This window comes from Carex rostrata, chromosome 24 (genome assembly GCF_964058835.1).
Source record: "Carex rostrata chromosome 24, lpCarRost1.2, whole genome shotgun sequence".
Lineage (NCBI taxonomy): Eukaryota > Viridiplantae > Streptophyta > Magnoliopsida > Poales > Cyperaceae > Carex > Carex rostrata.
In genome coordinates, this window is record NC_135941.1 from 6,643,147 (window position 1) to 6,662,766 (window position 19,620).

Consider the following 19,620-nt stretch of genomic DNA (forward strand, 5'->3'; position numbering starts at 1 on the left):
ACATGCAATTTCAACATTTAAATCATAACAACCATTTAAAACATACCGTTAGGGTTTTATAACATAATACGGTTCGATAATAACCTATACATCAAAATAACCGACTACGGGTTCAACTACACATTCAAAATGGCATAAAAAGGGTTTGGCATAACCTATTAGCCCGGCCTATACTCACGTGTCGAGCCCGAGTCCCACTTCACTCGCGTTTACCTGCACATATTAATTCAAAGGGGAAAAATTTCCCGAGGGGAGGGGGTGAGAAAACCTGTCATCCGTTTTCTCAGTGCGGAATTTAAAGGGCTACTGGATTTGTGAGAAATCCATCACCAGAACTAAATACACTAGCAATAGTGTGTCTATTTATTTATTCACCAATAATCATAAATGCACATGTACCGGGAATAGAATCAAACGGATTTCAATTCACATCTCATCAACAACAATCAACGAATTTCCAGAAGATTTGGTTTCACAGATATAATATATATAAGTCTGGTTATGAGGTACAGATATCAACTATCGATCACCTCCGGCTTAACAGTTCTATTTTCTGGTTTCAAGTCATACAATCTCATCAATTCATCACTTAAAATATACACGGGCATATTCCGCGAATATGCAACAGAATATCACTTTTCTCAAAAAGAAATCACTGACACTTTCACTGAATCACTGAACCACAGTTCTACCTAAAATTACACTGCACTTCCCTTACCCAACCGGTACTGGGTTCACTAGGGCCATTCTCCAGATGCGCATAAGGGTCCTGGATGAAAGTCTAGTAGCTAGCTAGACTTTCCACTATGATACACTGTTCACTTCACACAATCAATCCAAGTCATACTGTGGTTCCACTCACTTATTCAAAACGACAGATCAACAATCGATAAACCGTACCAACATGAGAATCATAACAGTTATACAATTCAATTACACTAATATCACAGTTAATGCAATGCGACAACAAATGCTTTCAATCAGAGATTCAACATGCTATGCACAGTTTATTTAAATCAAGCAAACAACGTAAATATAATAATATGCACCGTTATTTAGTTCTACGAATAAACCCCAAAACAGATCCCGTGAACCCCCGCACCTGGTTATGTAGGGCACGTAGAGGGTCCGCGATCTCGCGACTCGGTCAGCTCGTCAATCCCGCTAGCCGTGCTCGTTAGGATCTATCCATAGGTCAATTTATTAAGTTCCGGCACTTTTACAATTTAAACCCTAATCAATTTTTGGGAAAATCCGTAAATTGGAAATTTTGTCGCACTTTGGAACACGGAATCAGTCAATTTACACTATAGAAACAACAAAGGCACGGAATAATCAGTTTGGTACGATTCTACGGGTTTTCACCGAAACCCTAAAAACACGGAATCAAGAAATGAGAGAGAAATAGAAAGGGGAATTACCAATGGAACGGATGGATGTACGAGATTTGAGCTCCTCTTCCTAAATCTCCGTTTTCGTGCAATACGGTCACCGGGGGGGTTTAGATCTCTCTCTCACTCTCTCGTTCTCGGTCTCTCTTGGCGGAAGCAAAGGAAAAGGGAGGGGGCGCAGGAAAAGAAAGGAAGGAGGGGAGAGGAGGGAATGACAAGGGCCCCCACTTGTAAGTGGTCCTTTTGCAAAATAAACCCTCCACTTGTTCGATATTGATTAAATGATTTATATAACACCTATTGCTCCTCTTTCTTAACACAATTAATCGTATAATTATTGTTCACCATCCACGTCACTAATTTCGAATATACGTATATATATATTATTCGATTTAACCACTTATTATTTTAATTAAATCTGAATTTTAAAAGTTCACAGTGTTACACATATACATATATTATATTATATTCTTTTTTTTACAGCCGTAAAAAATCCGGCATGAAAAATGTTAATCCGGATTATTTGTAGCAGTCTTTCGAATAAATCAAATTATATAGTATTCCATATATTTTTTTTAAAAATATATTAAATATTTGTAATACTTCAATACAAAAAATAAATAAATTATAAATAAAAACTGAAAAATGAAAAAAAAATTTCCTATAAAAAAAATTTTCGGAAAAAAAAATTCCTAAAAAAAAAAAAAAAAAAAAAAATCCTAAATCCGGAAAAAATTATTCCAGATTTAGGATCCAATTTCCGGAAATTTTTTTTCCGGAAATTGGTATTGAAACCAGAAATTTTTTTTCCGGTTTGGATAGTTTTGGAAAAAAACAAGCGGTTTAGTTAATTTTTTAAATTTATATATTTTTTTGGATATAAATAAAAAAATCGGTATATACCTACATACCGTACCACATATGTATTCACAAAATTTTATAAACTTTGATTGATGATCAAAACACATACATATAGAAAGAAAAAAAAAATATTGCTGAAAAGAATCTGATTTTGCTCCGACCTAAACGACGTTTCAACGAAATCCTACCGGCCGGCTTGGTTTTCAAATTTTTGCTATTAGAGCATTAATTTCATTTTTCTTACCAAAGCCCGTGGTAATTCTCAATATATATATTACTACATTAGTATTTTATATTTCATGCTAATTAAATTATCCCGTTGAACAGTACAGATTCAGATACAAAATATGGATGCAAAAAAAAAAAAAAAAATCGATGTGGGAAATTATTTGTGATTCATATACAATATATACATTCATTTTTCATAATGTAAATAATATATCAAAATGTTATAATGTTTAGTAAGAAAAACAATCCTATTTTTTGTTAATAATTCAGGTATAAATCAAGTATGTATTATTCATAAAATTTGTGAATAATGTGGAAATTATTCATAGCTAGAATTCACAAATATCTATTTAATTTGCTGATTTGTTCAGAGAGATACTGTAATCGAATAATGCAGATATAATATGGATATTATTGAAAACCTCTATCTGTTACTGTACTCATGACCGGTTTAGCTTAAAGACTAAATAGTACCATAATCATGTGCGGATCCACTTAAGTACAGGGTAGGACTACAACTGCCTTATCCTGAAAATCCGAAACTAGCTTACAAGAACTTAATTTTTAGCCTTTGTCCTACCGTGAAAAATAAAATTGCTCTACCGTTGGAGATTTTTTTCTTCAATTGAAGAGTCCATATCTATACAATTGTTTCAATGTGAAAAATAAAATTGCCCTACTGTTTTTCTCACATTTTTTTTTCGAAGAGTCCATACAATTGTAATTCGTTTTGCCTATTCAAAACGCGTAAGGCATTCAGTTTTCAATCATTCGTTTGATTTGTATGGATTCAGAACAGGACATTAAAAAGTTTGACAGAGCACATTTCACATGGATCATGTAGAGTGAGATAGGAAGAGGAGGGTTGTTCATTTAAATATGTTTTAAAATCCCTTACGTCTAGAAATTATATTTTCACTCTTCTTCATTTTTCAATCAAATGGCCACCTCTATTTCTCCATTTCTTATCCCATTTTTTTTTTTTTTTTTAATCTTCTGTCCATTTCACGAGGTATTCAACGTTTCATTTTGCTGCTTCTCTCTTTTTATTTTAGGGTGGCAATACCCGTTGAACCTAATTTACAGTGTACAATCCACATTGTTGTTCAATACAAGCCACATTGACATCGTCCTTTATTGTTTTGGGCGCAACCCGTTTTTGATAAAAATACGAAGACATATAGAAAAAAATCTCGCCTCATCGACTTAACTATCTAATATCTTGTCTTACTTTTTTGTTGTTTTTTTAATATGTACAAGGTTACTAATTTTGTTATTTTTTATTAGATAAAAGAATATTATTATTATTATTATTATTATTATTATTATTATTATTATTATTATTATTATTATTATTATTATTATTATTATTATCTAGTATGTAGTTAGTTAACGAGTTTGAATCTGATTGACTATTTGATTTTTTTTTGTCTTACTCTAGTGAAAATCCTGCATGGGCAATTTGGAAAGAAAGGAATAGAAAGACTCTTTCCGGACAAGAGTAAACCAGTAGATATTTTAATTAATGAAACATCCATTATTATCATGCAGTGATTGTCTAATATTTAAAGAAGGGCAAAGGAGTAAGGGTATGAGCCAGGTGGGTGCATACGTAACACAATTGGCAGTTTTTATCAACAATTTGAAGAATGGAGCGAGCTCTTCTTTTTCCGTTTACCTTTTCCTTTGTGTAAATGGAGTGGTTGTGAATACTTATTGTACATAAACTTTTTTTATCAATATATTGTTGGTCTAGGCCAACCTTCAAAAAAAAAAAAAAAAATCCTGCATGAAAATCTATATATGAATACTCTAATTTTAGAAGGGACTTTGGCTTTCCACCTTCTAATCCTGTTTTCCTTTTTATTTTTACTTATTTTGTATGCTAATTTTCTCTCGACATATTACATGAATTTTAATTAATGGAGTTGAACGAACTTCACAGGAATCATTTGACCGGGCTACTTTTTAATTGTCCCGCATATCTTTTTTCTCACAATAAATAAATTGTATGATTTGTATACATTAATTAATTTAGTAGTTCTGAATAATTCGACCATATTATCAAAATATGATATTTTGACTTCGAAGATAAATCAATGGTCGACATATATTCCCTGGTTCCTACAAGGCTCCCTGCGCACCTTGTTTCTATTATTCTATAGTATCTATTAATTGTTATGAAAAAATATTTCATTTAAGCACCTTGTTTCTATAATCTGTTATTTTGATTCGACCACTCTTTGATCAATTACTTAGTTGCTAAACCGTTAATGATCCTATTGTTGTATTTTAATACCGACTAATATTGTTGGCCCACTAGACCCAACACAACCCAACCGATTGGAGCTTTATTAGGTAATTTCAGCAAAAAGCCCATTATAAATCCAGTGGAGCACAACAGGCTAATCACAACCTTCAAAACAAAACAAAACAAAAATCCACTGTAGCACATTACAGCAAAGAGTTACCACTCCACAGGCTACAAAAGAAGGAGAGGGAGGAAAGGGAAGGAAAGAAAGAATTCGTATCCTCTGAGATATCTCAAACTTTGCATGACTTTATGGAAAATCTCAACCGTTTAAATACGTTCTACACGAACCTCAAAGCACACATAATACTGACCCCCTACATCACCCCCGAATAAGCACTGGATACGTCGGTCACACAAAAGTTGAGATATCTCAGAGGATACGCACTCGGAAAGAAATGGGTAGTGAGGAGTTAAAATTTTACACATTAATTTAGAAGTACATATATGACTCGATCCACTGTTACAAAAAAACAGCTCTTTTTGAATGTAAAGCCAATGGGACCCTGACCCAGATGGATTTTCTTTTAAGTTCTGTCAATTCTTTTGAAACCTAGTTCAACATGACTTGTTCTTATTATGTTCTCAGTTTCATACTAATTAATTCTCTCCAATTGGAGAAACTCAATAAATCCATCATTTGTTTGATGCCCAAGGAACACAATGCATCAAAGAGATTTGAGTTCCTGAAAAATAGGGAGTAGTTAGTAGAGTGGGAAAAATGGCATGGCGGTGCCGGTTTCGTCACAGAACTGCACAGTACGTGTGCTAGTTACATGCCGTGACTCTTGTGTTTCATGCCGTGACCATCCTTCGAAACTTCGTCACGGCATGATGCGTCACGTGAAAAATCTAGTCACGGCAAAGAACAGCACGTAGTCACGTGTAATTAGGACCATTCACTAGTGGAAAAACAGGAATCAGGATCGGCTATATGAAACAACCAATACTAATAACTATCTAGATCGGTTTTTTGAACAAAATCGATCCTAAAAACTAATTAGATCGGATTTTTTAGTTAACCGATCCTAATTTGTAAACTATCATGATCAGTTGTTTATAAAAACCGATTCTGATACTATCAGAATCAGTTGTTCTAAACAACTGATCCTAATAGTTCATTATTTGTTCTAAACAACTGATCCTAATAGTTGAACTATTAGGATCATGATTAGTTTTTATAAACAACTGATCCTAATAGTTGAACCATTAGGATCGGTTTTTTATAAACAACCGATCCTAATATTGCATATGAAAGGTTAATTCATTTGTAAGATAATATACTAAAATAATTTTTAAAATATCATACACATACACATTTTTTAGAATAACACATTTTTTAGAAATAATTTGTAAGATAATATATTAACTTTTTATATTCTAATTTATAAGATAAATTTTATGAAATAATTTATCAGATAATTATAAGGTTATTTATTAAAATAATTTATAAAAAATGTTAAAATAAATTTTAAGATAAAATAATTTACAAAGTATTTTTTTATGTCATAATCTGTTTTAAGATTTCTTATTAAAATAATTTATTAAAACAATTTATAAGAAAATTTTTAAGAAAAATTAAACATTTGGATCGGTTCTTATTATAATAACCAATCCAGATACGATTTTTAATTTTTTTAAATGAATAAAAATACAAGATCGGTTCTTATTATAATAAGAACCGATCCAGAGGTTTAATTTTTCTTAAAAAATTTCTTATAAATTATTTTAAAATAAATGACATATTAAAAATTATTTTATAAATTGTTTTAATAAATTATTTTAATTACAAATCTTAAACAAGATTACTTCCTAAATTTTTTTTGTAAATTATTTTATCTTAAAATTTATTTTAACATTATTTATAAATTATTTTAATAAATAACCTTATAAGTATCTGATAAATTATTTCATAAAATTTATCTTATAAATTAGAATATAAAAAGTAATAAATTATCTTATAAATTATTGTATCTCACAAATTATTTCTAAAAAATGGATTTTTTTTTTAATAAATTATCTTGTTAAATATAAGCTACAAAAATTTGTACCATCAAATAAGTATTTAAAAAGTAAGATATTTATTTAATTTTTATATTTTCAAACCAATAAAAATTAATAAAATTATTTACAAGAATTTTTTTTTTTAAACTATCTGGATCGGTTCAATACTAAATAACCGATCCAGATACTATTAGGATCGGTTTTTTAGTAATGAACCGATCCAGATACTATTAGGATCGGTTTTTTAGTAATGAACCGATCCATATACTATTTGATTTTAACAAGAATAACTAGAATAGTCAAATTAAGAATAACTATTAACTCTAAAAATAACCTATTCTAATAAGACAAAAAGTTTGAATTTATTATTTTAACTATAATAATCCAATCAAACACCAAATAATCTAATTCTAAAAATAACTTATTCTCAATCCAACCAAATATACATTTAGATGTTCAAAACAAATCTGGTACCCTACTTATAATTATCAAATCCATACCGTTTGTTGCAAGAATCTTAAAAAGAAACCCCTATATCTACATAAGTCAGTAAATTACTTTTAGTAACTGAGGGAATAATACGGATTCCTGTTAGATAGGGGGACCAGAGAATAATTTTTTTATTATTAACATGTGATCTTGGTTTAATCGGTTCTGAACTTGACTTGACTAATTAAGTAGTAAACAGAGTGACATCAACGCTGGTGGAGACGCGTCAGTGATGCTAATTATCGACTGGAAGTCTTCCTTAAAAAATATTTCTGACTAATTATGTTCTGTTCAAATTCATTTGGAATTTTGGATTGTTCCAAACTAGGTAATAAAAAAATAAGATAAAATCACAAAGAATGTATTGGTTTTATCATGCACAGAAAGATCAGTAAATTTTATACCAATCTAAATTTTCTCCTTTTTTTATTCCAATAATAACAAAAGAGTGGTCCACTTCTTACCATCTGACGAAATTTAAGACTTAATTCTATTTTTTTTATTAGTCAAATAGTGTAATCTCACTCATTGCATAAAAAACTAAAAAAAAAAAAGTTTGAATCGGTAGAATTCTCTCCGATTCAAACTTTGATATTTCTACAAATCTTTCTACTGATAAAAAATTAGCAATACTTTTTTCATTTCTCTCGTTTTTTTTAATGTTTTCTACATATAAAAAATTCTCTAACATCACTGTCTTTCACATGGTCAACGCATAATTTTGATTCTTTCATACAAATTTTTGACTGCTTTTCGCTCATTTGGAATATCTTTATACATTAAGGCTTTAGGAGGATCTTATGTACTTCTATTGTACTCTATTATTAAAGTATTAACAATTATAATTTAAAATTTAATTGCAAAATGAAATTGTTCAATTTAATCTATTTTATATTCCTCTGTACATATAAATATTCTTTTACGACATTTGGATTTTATTTGATCGATATTAAGAGCATACAAAACTACATAATAGATTACTTCTATAGATTGATTTTTCAACTTGTTACATATAAAAATGATTAAATATGTTATATGCATATAGAGAAATAACATAAATCCCAACTTTATTTGGATATATATAAGTTTTTAAAAAAAATATATATTCTTTAAAAAAATGTTATTAAAAAAAATTAAAAAGTGTAAGTACAAATAATGAAAACATTTGTCCCCTTATCAAATTACACATATATATTCTCTGCTATTTTTCCAAAAGAAAAAAATAGCGTATTTCAACTCATATAATATATATTCCTTAAGAAAATATCCAAATTAAAAATTAAACTCTAGATGTATTTTCAATAATTTAAATAAGATGTATATTAAATATAAATCACCGTTTTTCACACGACACATAATTTTGCGTTTTTAACACTTTTTTTTTCCACTAAAGTACGTTCCACAAATTTTGGATATTTTTATTAAACCAAGAACATATAAATGACAAATATAATTTCTTTGCTTTAAAAATAGATAAATTTTAGCATGTTCTAACTCTTCTGATATACATTTTGAAAACAATTACTAAAATTTAATTAAATTTGTTAATATATATATATACAATTATTTAAATAAGGGTGCATTAAATTTGAAGATTGTAATTTATCAAATAATTGAAATTATTTTTTAGCAATAAACTTTTAATGACTTTAGATCAATTAAATTTTATGTTGCTTTGGATATAATATACTTATATACGCCTATCTACTTTTATGTTGCTTTGGAAGCACTTTTAGGGTCGGTTATTAAAAATAACCGATCCTAAATTTTTTTTTTTTTTTTAGAATTAGGATTGGTTATTTTAAATAACCGATCCAGATTACTACTATTAGAATCGGTTGTTTAAAATAACCGATCCTAAAAGTTTTTTTTTTTTTTTTTGGAATTAGGATTGGTTATAATAACCGATCCTGATAGTATCAAGATCAGTTTTTTAGAATTAACTGATCCTAATGCTTATGTAGCGCTAGGGTTTATTTTCGTTTCGCGCCTCTGTACTTATCCAAAATATTTGAGTCTCAACTCATCCCTTTATTTTCGTTTCGCGCCTCTGTACTTAGCTAAAATATTTGAGTCTCAACTCATCCCACTCTCTTTCTCTCCCTCTCCTCTGTGTCTCTCTCTTTCTCTATCTCCGTCTCTCCCTCTCCTCCTTGTTTTTCTCTCTCTGTCTCCGTCTCTCCCTCTCAAAGCCGCTCTCCCTCTCCGCTCAGTAAGCTTTACTATTAATTTTAGGTTTATTAACAAAGTGGATTTGTATGTGATTTAAGAGCTTTGATGTTAATGTTGTCTTCCATTTGCAAATTTTATTCTGAACATTATCTTGTTGGTATTTTTTCAGGCTTGCAAATTGAAGTTAGGGGATTTCAATGGTGCTCTATTAGATACTGATTTTGCAATTCGTGAGAGAGAGGGTCGTGCTAAGGCTTATTTTCGGCAAGGACAGGTTCTGAAATTTATTTGATATTGTGTTTTTGGTGCCAAAATTATGGAATTTTTTCAAGGGTTGTACAAGAAATTCACTTTGATGATTTGTTTTCTTTTTTTTCTGATGTTATCTTCTTGTAGGGATAGGCAGTGATGACTAATTAACTCTACTCTTTAGCGATGCAAAACTTAATTTTTGTTGATAGAGAGTTCACATTTTGGTTATTTCTAAAGCTTTAGTTTAGGTAAACTTTGCATGAACATGAATTTTTTTTATAATAATTTAAGATGTGTATGATATTTAATTTAGGATGTGTATATGATATTTGATTATTGCTTCATACTGTGCAAAAAAAAAAAAAAATTAGGATGCTGACCAGCAAAATATATATGGAAGCTGGTCAAATAAATAAAAATATATTTTTTAGCTTCAATAAAACATCAAGATCGGTTATTTTAAACAACCGATTCAGATTACTACTATTAGGATCGGTTGTTTAAAATAACCGATCCTAATTTTTTTTTTTTAGAATTAGGATCGGTTGTTTAAAATAACCGATCCTAAAAAGTTTTTTTTTTTTAGAGTTAGGATCGGTTATTTTAAACAACCGGTCCTAATAGTAGTAATATGAATAGGTTTTTTAAAAGAACCGATCCAGATTAGTATCTATTAGGATCGGTTCTTAGGTATAACTGTTACGTTACGAAATTTTTACAATTAATTTTTAATGATTTAAAAGCAAGAATTGAAAATTGTGCTAACAAAATGGAAGTTTAAACCTTAATTAAGGTTCCTCTAAATAAGTAAGTTAAGTGTGAATCAAAACCGCGTTGAAATTTCGAGATTCTGAAACCTTATAGGCTGAGTGCGGATGGGTTGACCCGCACTGCGGGTGGGTGCGTCCGCATTCATCCAATTCTGTGTTGGTCTGAATTTTCTTAAGTGCTGAGTGTGGATGGGTTGACCCGCACTGCGGGTTGGTGCGTCCGCACTCATGCAATTCTGTATTGGTCTGAATTTTCTGAAATTCTTCTAAGTCCTGAGTGCAGATGGATGGACCCGCACTGCGGGTGGAATGCATCCGCATTAGGCTCGGACTTTTTCTGAACTCCTGTCGAAAATTGACTAAGTGCCCAGTGCGGGTGAAGCCACCCGCACTGCGGATGAGTGCGTCCGCACTCAGAGATTTCTGTGTTAAATTTTATTTTCTGAAAACCGACTAAGTGCTGAGTGCGGGTGAAGCCACCCGCACTGCGGATGGGTGCGTCCGCACTCAGGGTAATTTTAACCCTAAAACTCAAATTGAACCTTCTCTCTCTCCCACTTCAATCCTTTCCCCATTTTTATGTGATTTTCGCCCAAGAGAGAAGAAAACGAGCGTGAGAGCTTCCTTTCCCGCTCAAGCCCCGATTGTTGCGAGAAATCAAAGTTGGAACCGAGCAAACGGCCGTAGATCTCTCCTAACTCTCCGATTCGGTGTTGGTTCGATCGAGCAAGACGTTGCGAGGCAATTCGAGACGCCCAATCCTTAACTAAGCGGTACGCTCGTTGTAACCAGGTGTGGGATTCTTGGACTTGTTTGATACTTTATTTTCAGGAATTAAACTGTTATTCGTTTGTCATGTTGAATATCATTGATTGCATCATTGAATTGTGTAAAGCATTTGCATAGCCCAATCAAATTAAACTCGAATTGATGTGACTTGAGTGATTTGCATGCTGGTATGGTTGTAGGTTGTGTCGATCTATTATGATCTGATTTTGATTGAAAGTCACCACGAACTATGTATGTGAATGGATTTACGAAGTTAAGCACTTGGATCCAATGAATTTGCAAAGTCGGGCTGTATGCTGGCTTTGATTCCCAGGATCCTAAATGGCCTTAGGTGAACGGCCCTCAATGCTTCCCAGTACCGGTTGGGACGAGGGAGGGTGATTATGTTATGATGTGTGAATTGGAATCGTGGGTGACATGTGTAACGTCTATGGCTCGGTGACATTCTCCTACGTGTTAATGCATTTGGACGGTCAATTGAATATTACGAATATGGGAAATGATTCTAAAGAGAATTTTCTTTGTGTGACTTGAACCAGACCTTAATAACTGTTAAGCCAAGCGATTACAGATGGGTGTCAGATAAAGGGTCCAGCTCGGTGGAGCGTCTGTAGGTGTCAGTAACCCTACAGACGAGGGTTTGATAAAGGGTCCAGCTCGAAAGAACATATGTAGTTGCTACAAGCCCTAATGAGTTAAGTTAAGCCAAATATATGTTGTGTTTGAAATTCATCTTGGAAATTCCGTTAACTGTGATTCAAATTGGATTAATTGTTGTCGAGCATAGCATTTTGTTATTTATGAATATATATATCTGGTTGAATTTATGGTTTGGATTGAATTGTTAATTGCCTTGTAAGTGTACACGGTGTTGTATGCTTACGGCGGGGGACTGTTACGACCCGTGGCTGCGGGGTGTGACAATAACCGATCCAGATAAATGCCTATTAAGATTGGTTATAATAAACAATCGATCCTAATAGTTACTATTTGGATCAGTTGTTTAAACAATTAAAAAACCGATCCTGATAGTATCAGTATCGCCTTCATCAGGATCGGTTATATTTCGATACTAATATGTGTATATAACCGATCCTGATTCCATATTTTCCACTAGTAATTAGATATTGATTAAATAGTGAATCTTGAATAAACTAATTTAAATTATGATTAAATAATCACATGAGTCACACGAGGCACGTTTGGGCACAGTGTGACTCATGTAGCGTGATCATTCGCGTGTTGTGACCACCCCTTGATATTTTAGTCATAGCACGGCACGTGAAAAATTAATTTGGTCACGGCACGACATGGCATGAGACCAAAGTCACGACGTGCTAGTCACAACACGGCACGACACGATACGACATGTTTTTTCCACTCTAGTTACAAACTCCAGATCCTCCTTGGTGCATGATTTTGACACGAACTCTACAACTAGATGTTGTTTTGCTGATAGCATGCCTACCTCAGTACGTACCTCTATATAATCATAAGGCTGCAATCTGTAACTGCCTAATTAAAAGAAAATAACAGATAACTTATTGAACCGTTTATTTGTAATCCTCAAAAATCGACAGGCTAGCTAACCATAAATTTTAATCACATGCCAAAGAATTTTGTGGTGTATTTTCTGCTACGAGTGGCATGTCTCATTTGTAAGAGTCATTCAGAATTTTAGATCCGTCAGTACTATTTACGTGACCTGTGATAGGAATCGTATCAGAAAAATGTAACAGAAAATCGGGACTTGCGCAACCACCTCAACCAAAATATATAAGGTGCAATTTGAATTGGAGCAATATATGAGATTATAGTGGGTAAATAAATGTCGTCAAATATAAAAAAAAAGGTAAAAAAAACGGGAACATAATTTTTTTGTTTGGACCGACCAAAAAATATAGATTCATTGAATTATATATTATAATGAAAAAAGACAAGAGATCCAATTACATCATTTCATAGTGAAACATTTTGACATCATATATTTATAAGTTAATTTTGAGATTTCAAAATTCAAACAGTCAATCCGAACCATTCAACATGATTTTCATATTAAAATGTGTTTGAAGACTAAAATTTACAATTTTTTGGAACTTTTAATATTTATTAAGGAGTATGGCTAATATAACATCAGTGTCATTTTAGTCTATATAACACCAACTCCAAAACCTATCAAATCGAGTTCAAATGGTGAATCCAAACCGTTCAAACCGATCTACTTCATTAGTTGTGCGTTTACATGTAAAATTTATAAGTTTTTGAGTTTATTTGGTGTCAACTTAAACGGTCAAATGTGTGAGTTTTTAAGTTAATTTTAATACATTCATTTTTCAATTTTTTTGCTGCTTGATTTGATACTAAAATAACTCGAAAATATAAAAAGTTTGCATATAAACGCATCACTCATAAAGTAAATTAGTTTGAACGGTTTGGATTCATCATTTGAACTCGATTTGATAGATTTTGGAGTTAGTGTTATATAGACTGAAATGACACTGATGTTATATTAACCATACTCTTTATTAGATATGTACAAAATTGTTGTTTTCAGACAATTTTGAAATATTGAAAAACAACGGTTTTCAAAAATTCAAAATAAATAGTAAAAAGTTTCCAAAAAATGTAAACTTTGGTCTCTAAACACATTTTAATATGGAGATAATATCGAATGGTTCAGATTGACTGTTTAGATTATAAATTGTAAAATAACTTATAAACTTATAATATCAAGATGTGTCACCATAAAATAAAATAGTATAAATGAATTCCTTCTCGTGATAAAAATAATTAATAATTTATTATCAATTGTCTTTCTCAATGCAATAGAGGAAATTAGTGATTGTACAGTGCAACTACCCAACAATTAAGTAGATCAAATCTCCAATATTTTAGGTGTTCGAGGAATCACAAGACCTACCACATCTCGTTAAATGACAATAATTGAAACCAGTATTATAAATAACAGTAAGCGGTTATTGGATAGATAAGATATTGTCAAGTGATTAATAGAAAATAACTAGCTAATTAATTGAGAAAATCAGTAACAGTTTAGCTACCGCGCGTCAACGACTAATCAGTCAATTAATTGATCTAAACAGATGTTTTCTACAAAATTGATCCAAACAAACCACTTGCCGCACTTGAGGTAAATTTATACCTATCTAAACGGACAGAAGGAATATCTCCACTCTACTTAACAAATTATGTACAATTTTAATTGTAGGAATATGAATTCATTACTTTCAAAATCAGCAATAATTTTAGAATTGTAATTGTTAGAAATATATTTTGAAAACACAAAATTTATTTAAATAAATATTTATGTTAATATTAACGTTTTAATTTTATGAATTATGGAGCTAATTATGAAATATTTTCTTAATCCAATTTCTCAACAAAAGCTCATTGTCTACTGCCACTGAAAATCAAATCATATATGGTACATAGCAAGCTGTTCGTGTCTTTGATGCGATTTATAAATCTTGCCATTTACTCATAAAATCAATTGACTTAATTTGCTCCAGTTGCACAAGCAATGAAATCAAATATCCATTTGAGTTAATTTGCCAGCTGCGCATGCAATGAAATCAATTGAATTAATTTGCCAGCATGCATGATTACCATTTATTACTGTTTAATTTCCATTGATGCATTCCGGTTCAATTTTTAATAACGAAAAAACGGTAATATATTGAATATTATTTTTATTAATAGTCATGAATGCACAAATTGATTGATATCTATGGTATTGCCTATAAATAACACATACCATTTGGAAAGTAATCATCCAATAATTGATATACTGTTAGCTCCATATTTCATAAATTCAATTTCTATTCTCCCACAAACAAATATATTCTTTATAGAAAACATATTATTCTGCTATCATTATTGAAAGAAGAAACATCAACCTCTACCATGGTTGTGCCTATAGGTAGAGGAATACCGGCGTAACTTGGGGCAGTCTTAACTGATTATTCATGCGCTTAAGCCGGGAAGTTGCCTTAGGTCTGCATTTTGCAGCTCCGAGTAACAAAGTTTTCATTACTATATTCTTGATTAAATTTTAAATATATTTTTATTTATTTTATTGATCAAATTTCAGATTTAAATTAGTTAGTTAGTTAATATTTTTCCAACAGTAATTTGATTAGCTTATAATTGACAATTGTAGATATCGGAAAAAATGAAACTACAATATTACAAAATAATTAAAATTGCATGAATGAAGAATTGAAGATAATATGAAATTGAGAGAACAAATTATGTGGATGATATGTTCTCTAAGTGCTATTCCGCATCTTTATCTTAATACTAACGTATGGCTAGGCTCTCTTTTTTATCATAAAAAAGATTCTTCAAATTAAACGTAACATTATTTAAGAAAGGAAGTCAACAATTCAGAATAATCACTTTTCAAATGTGTTTCTAAATAACTATTAATCACTTTTAAAAAATTAAAGCCTCTAAAATTTCTTACTCTCACATTTTTAAAATTAATTTTAGAGTTTCTATTAAGCCATGTCAACAACAAATTAAAAATGAGAAATAATTTGAACTAATCATTTAGTCATCATATAATTTATAAACATTTTCTTAATAATTAATAAACTTTACTGCATAATTTCTAAATAAAAAATTATTTTATATTTATGAAAATGAATTAAAAACTATCACATCAGATTAGAAACTCTAATAATACCAGAAATAATACCAGAAATGTAGATGTTCTGATATGACGGAGCATATAATCTTATGATTATTTTAAATTACAAACATATTATTAGATCTGCCAATTGGTCGGTCTAAACTCTTCTAGTAGTTGTCCCTTTACACATGAACTCTTTTGTAACCACAAACCTTTGTTGGCTGTTCTAATAGCTAGATAAATTGAAATGTGTCTCTTAATTAAATTGAACCTGTAGAGGAGGGATATATGGATGTGGATCCATATCCATATATCCCTCCTCTACAGGTTCTACTCTACATATATCCATAAAGATTGCATGAAAATATACAAAAGTACATCCATATATTACAAATTCACATTGAATAACCAATATTGGTTTGCAAATGTGTTTTAAGTTGAAAAACATTTGGCTCCAACATTCATTCATTCCATGGAAAATGAATCAACTTATTGCTTTAATATTAGGCAGGTGAGCAATCAACGATTAGTTTTGGTCCAACCATATCTCCAGGTTTGCCATTTGATGCCGAACCTCTTATGCAAATGCAATTATAAATTGAATCCAAATGCCATCTAGCTATTTAACATGCATCATTCTAATCCACTAGCTAGCTAAAAAAAATATTTATAAAAATGGAGAATCAGAAAAATTGTGCCAGAACTAGCATACATGCACTGATCCTCCCATATCCAAGTCAGGGCCACGTCAACCCGATGCTCCAATTCGCGAAACGGCTAACTGCACACGGCATACGGTGCACCCTAGCAGCAACCCGTTTCACCCTCAGCTCAACAAAACCCGAGCCCGGTCCGGTTCACATTGCCTCGATTTCAGATGGTTGTGACTTTGGTGGGTTTACCGAGGCGGGTTCAATCCCGGTTTACCAAGACCGGCTTGCTTCAATCGGTTCAAAAACCCTCAAAGAGCTCATACTATCCGAGTCATCCATGGTCCGGCCGGTCAATGTATTGATCTATGACAGCTTTTGCCCATGGGCCGGTGGTGTGGCGAGGAGGCTACGAATTCCTTCGGTGGCATTCTTCACACAACCAAACTTTGTCAACTCACTCTATGAATACGTGTGGAGAAATCAGGTTCCGCTTCCGGTTCAACATGATTCGGTCAAGTTCCCCGTGGCGACTGAGCTCGGACCACAGGATTTGCCATCTTATCTGGTTGGATCTGGCCCGAAGCAGGCATATGCCGGCATGTTACTAGAACAGTTCAAAGAACTTGATAAGGCCGATTCAGTCTTAATCAATTCTTTTTCCGAGCTTGAGCCTGAGGTACAAATGCACTTTGCTTATATAGCATTTCCTATAAAATAAAATAAACACACAACTTTGCTTTAATTTTCTATATTGTCACAACTTAATTTCCACATACATAGGAGACAGAGTACATGGAAAAAACCTGGAATGCCAAGACAATCGGTCCTTGCATTCCGACATCACATCTCGATCCTCAGCTCGTGCCCGACTTCCACTACGGCTTTCACCTCTTCAATCCGGAAACTTCCTGCATGGCCTGGCTCGACTCCAACGCAGCAAACTCAGTTGTCTACATCTCCTTTGGCAGCATGAGCTTACTCAGTGCAGTTCAAATGGAGAACATAGCCCATGGAATTTACAATGCCGGGAAGCCCTTCCTCTGGGTAGTGAGATCCACCGAGGCATCAAAAGTACCTGAAGGTTTTGCAGAGATGGCTAAAGAGAGAGGCAAAATAGTTCCATGGGCCCAGCAATTGGAGATCTTGGGCCACCAGGCCGTGGGCTGCTTTTTGACACATTGCGGCTGGAATTCGACTATAGAAGCCGTAAGTTTAGGCGTACCGATGGTTGCGATGCCGCAGTCGACGGATCAACCGACAAATGCAAAGTATGTGGAGGCAGTATGGAAGGTGGGGCTGAGGGTGAAGGCTGATGAGAAGGGTTTGGTCGGTGCCGGAGAGATCGAGAGGTGTGTGAAGGAGGTGATGGAAGGAGAAAGATGTAATGAATTCAGGAGCAATGCGAGGGAATTAAGAAAGCAAGCGAAGGAGGCAATGGGAGAAACCGGGAGTTCGACCAGAAACTTTGTTGAGTTTGTAGCCAAGTATGCAAAAGCCGAATAATGAAAACTTGAAAATAAGTGCAGAGAAAGATATTTAATTAATGTTATAAACTATAATTTGACACAATTTATTTGTTATATTTATAAATGATAATATATATATATATATATATATATATATATATATATATATATATTTGCGAGTGAATGCTAGGACGGGCAAAAAAGCTCGTGGCCCGCTTGGTATTCGCCTGTGACTCGATCGGTAATAGCTCGTTTGTTAGTGGATCGAGTTAAAATTAGCTCGCTCGCTACATACTCGAGCCATAATTAATGAGTTTGAGTTTGGCCTGGCTCGGCACGAGCCAGCTTGGTCGTTAACGAGCTATTTAATATACATAGTTTAATAGTTTAATCGGATCTGTTCACTTCAGATTGGAGATATTATGATTTATGAATGTTATAGCCAATGTTATGGCAATTGCACTTTGGATTGTGTTTAAGTTTATTGGTTATTTTGTATGAAATATGTGTGAATTAATTATAAGCAATTAAGTTATTTTGTATGAATTTGTTTGATTTGGTATGCATAAATTTATTCTATGAATATGTTTGTATGAATTTAGGATTTTGATATATTTGTATGTATGAATTTAGCTGTAAAGTTAATTTATAGTAGTTGATTTGCTTAATTACAATTGAATTAAGAGTATTTCTTAATAATTAGTCATATAAATATTATTTTGTTTTAGCTATAATTGATAAGATGTGTTATGAAAATTTAAGATATAGTAGGAAATAAAATATACAAATTTATAAATCTGCCAAGTTAGTAACGAGCTAGTTCGGCTCGCTCGGACAAGCCACGAGTCGGTCTTGAGCAATAGTTTTAGCTCGAGACCTAAAGTTCAAACTCGCTCGCTCAGCTTGATATACCAACAAGCTGAGTTCGAGTGTGACCTAGCTTGCTCTTTAACAGCTCGTTGCCACCCCTAGTGAATGCTAGCTATTTATAGTATTTTACTTATCTGAATGTATTGATGGTTCTAATTATTTTATGATTCATTTTAAGTCTTAAAATTAGACTTTTTTTTTTTTTTTTTTTTTTTTTTGAAAGAAATGGAAATATCCACTGATTTCCAATAAAATGAAAACCTCATACAGTGTTTATCGGTACCAATAAACTAGTACCAGATACAAGAGTTCATCTACTGGTATTGATCAATACCACTATATTCTCTAAATCAAAATAGGACAATCCATATGTAAAGCAAAAAACAGTTTTCTTATCTAGTTATATGACAATTCTAGAAAATAAGCATAAAAGACCCTAGAATTTTAAGAAATTGCCACAGATTGTAAGGAGCTGCAACACCCATCAGAATCCTCACTAAACGAGTCCTCATCACCATTGGAACTGCTCTCTATTCCAAGCATAGGGATTGAGCCCTGCGGCGCCCCCATGGAAATGGCCACCGTAGGCCCTATCAAATCCTTCAAATCACAAGGGAAAATTAGATTCAATTTACAAGAAAGATCTGTTTTTTGATTTAAAGCCCAAAATCTAGCTATCGTTAAGATTTTAGACCCTAAAACATGTACCGCTT

The 19,620-nt window shown here is 32.3% G+C and overlaps 1 protein-coding gene across 1 annotated transcript; it reads left to right on the forward strand.

The window, feature by feature from the left end:
* The first annotated feature begins 16,549 nt into the window (after positions 1 to 16,549).
* On the forward strand, positions 16,550 to 18,111 carry LOC144575313 (UDP-glycosyltransferase 79-like). Its single transcript, XM_078325407.1, has 2 exons — positions 16,550 to 17,247; positions 17,352 to 18,111. The coding sequence occupies exons 1-2, from the start codon at positions 16,594 to 16,596 to the stop codon at positions 18,072 to 18,074; spliced, it is 1,377 nt and encodes a 458-aa protein (XP_078181533.1). The 5' UTR covers positions 16,550 to 16,593; the 3' UTR covers positions 18,075 to 18,111.
* Positions 18,112 to 19,620: the final 1,509 nt, after the last annotated feature.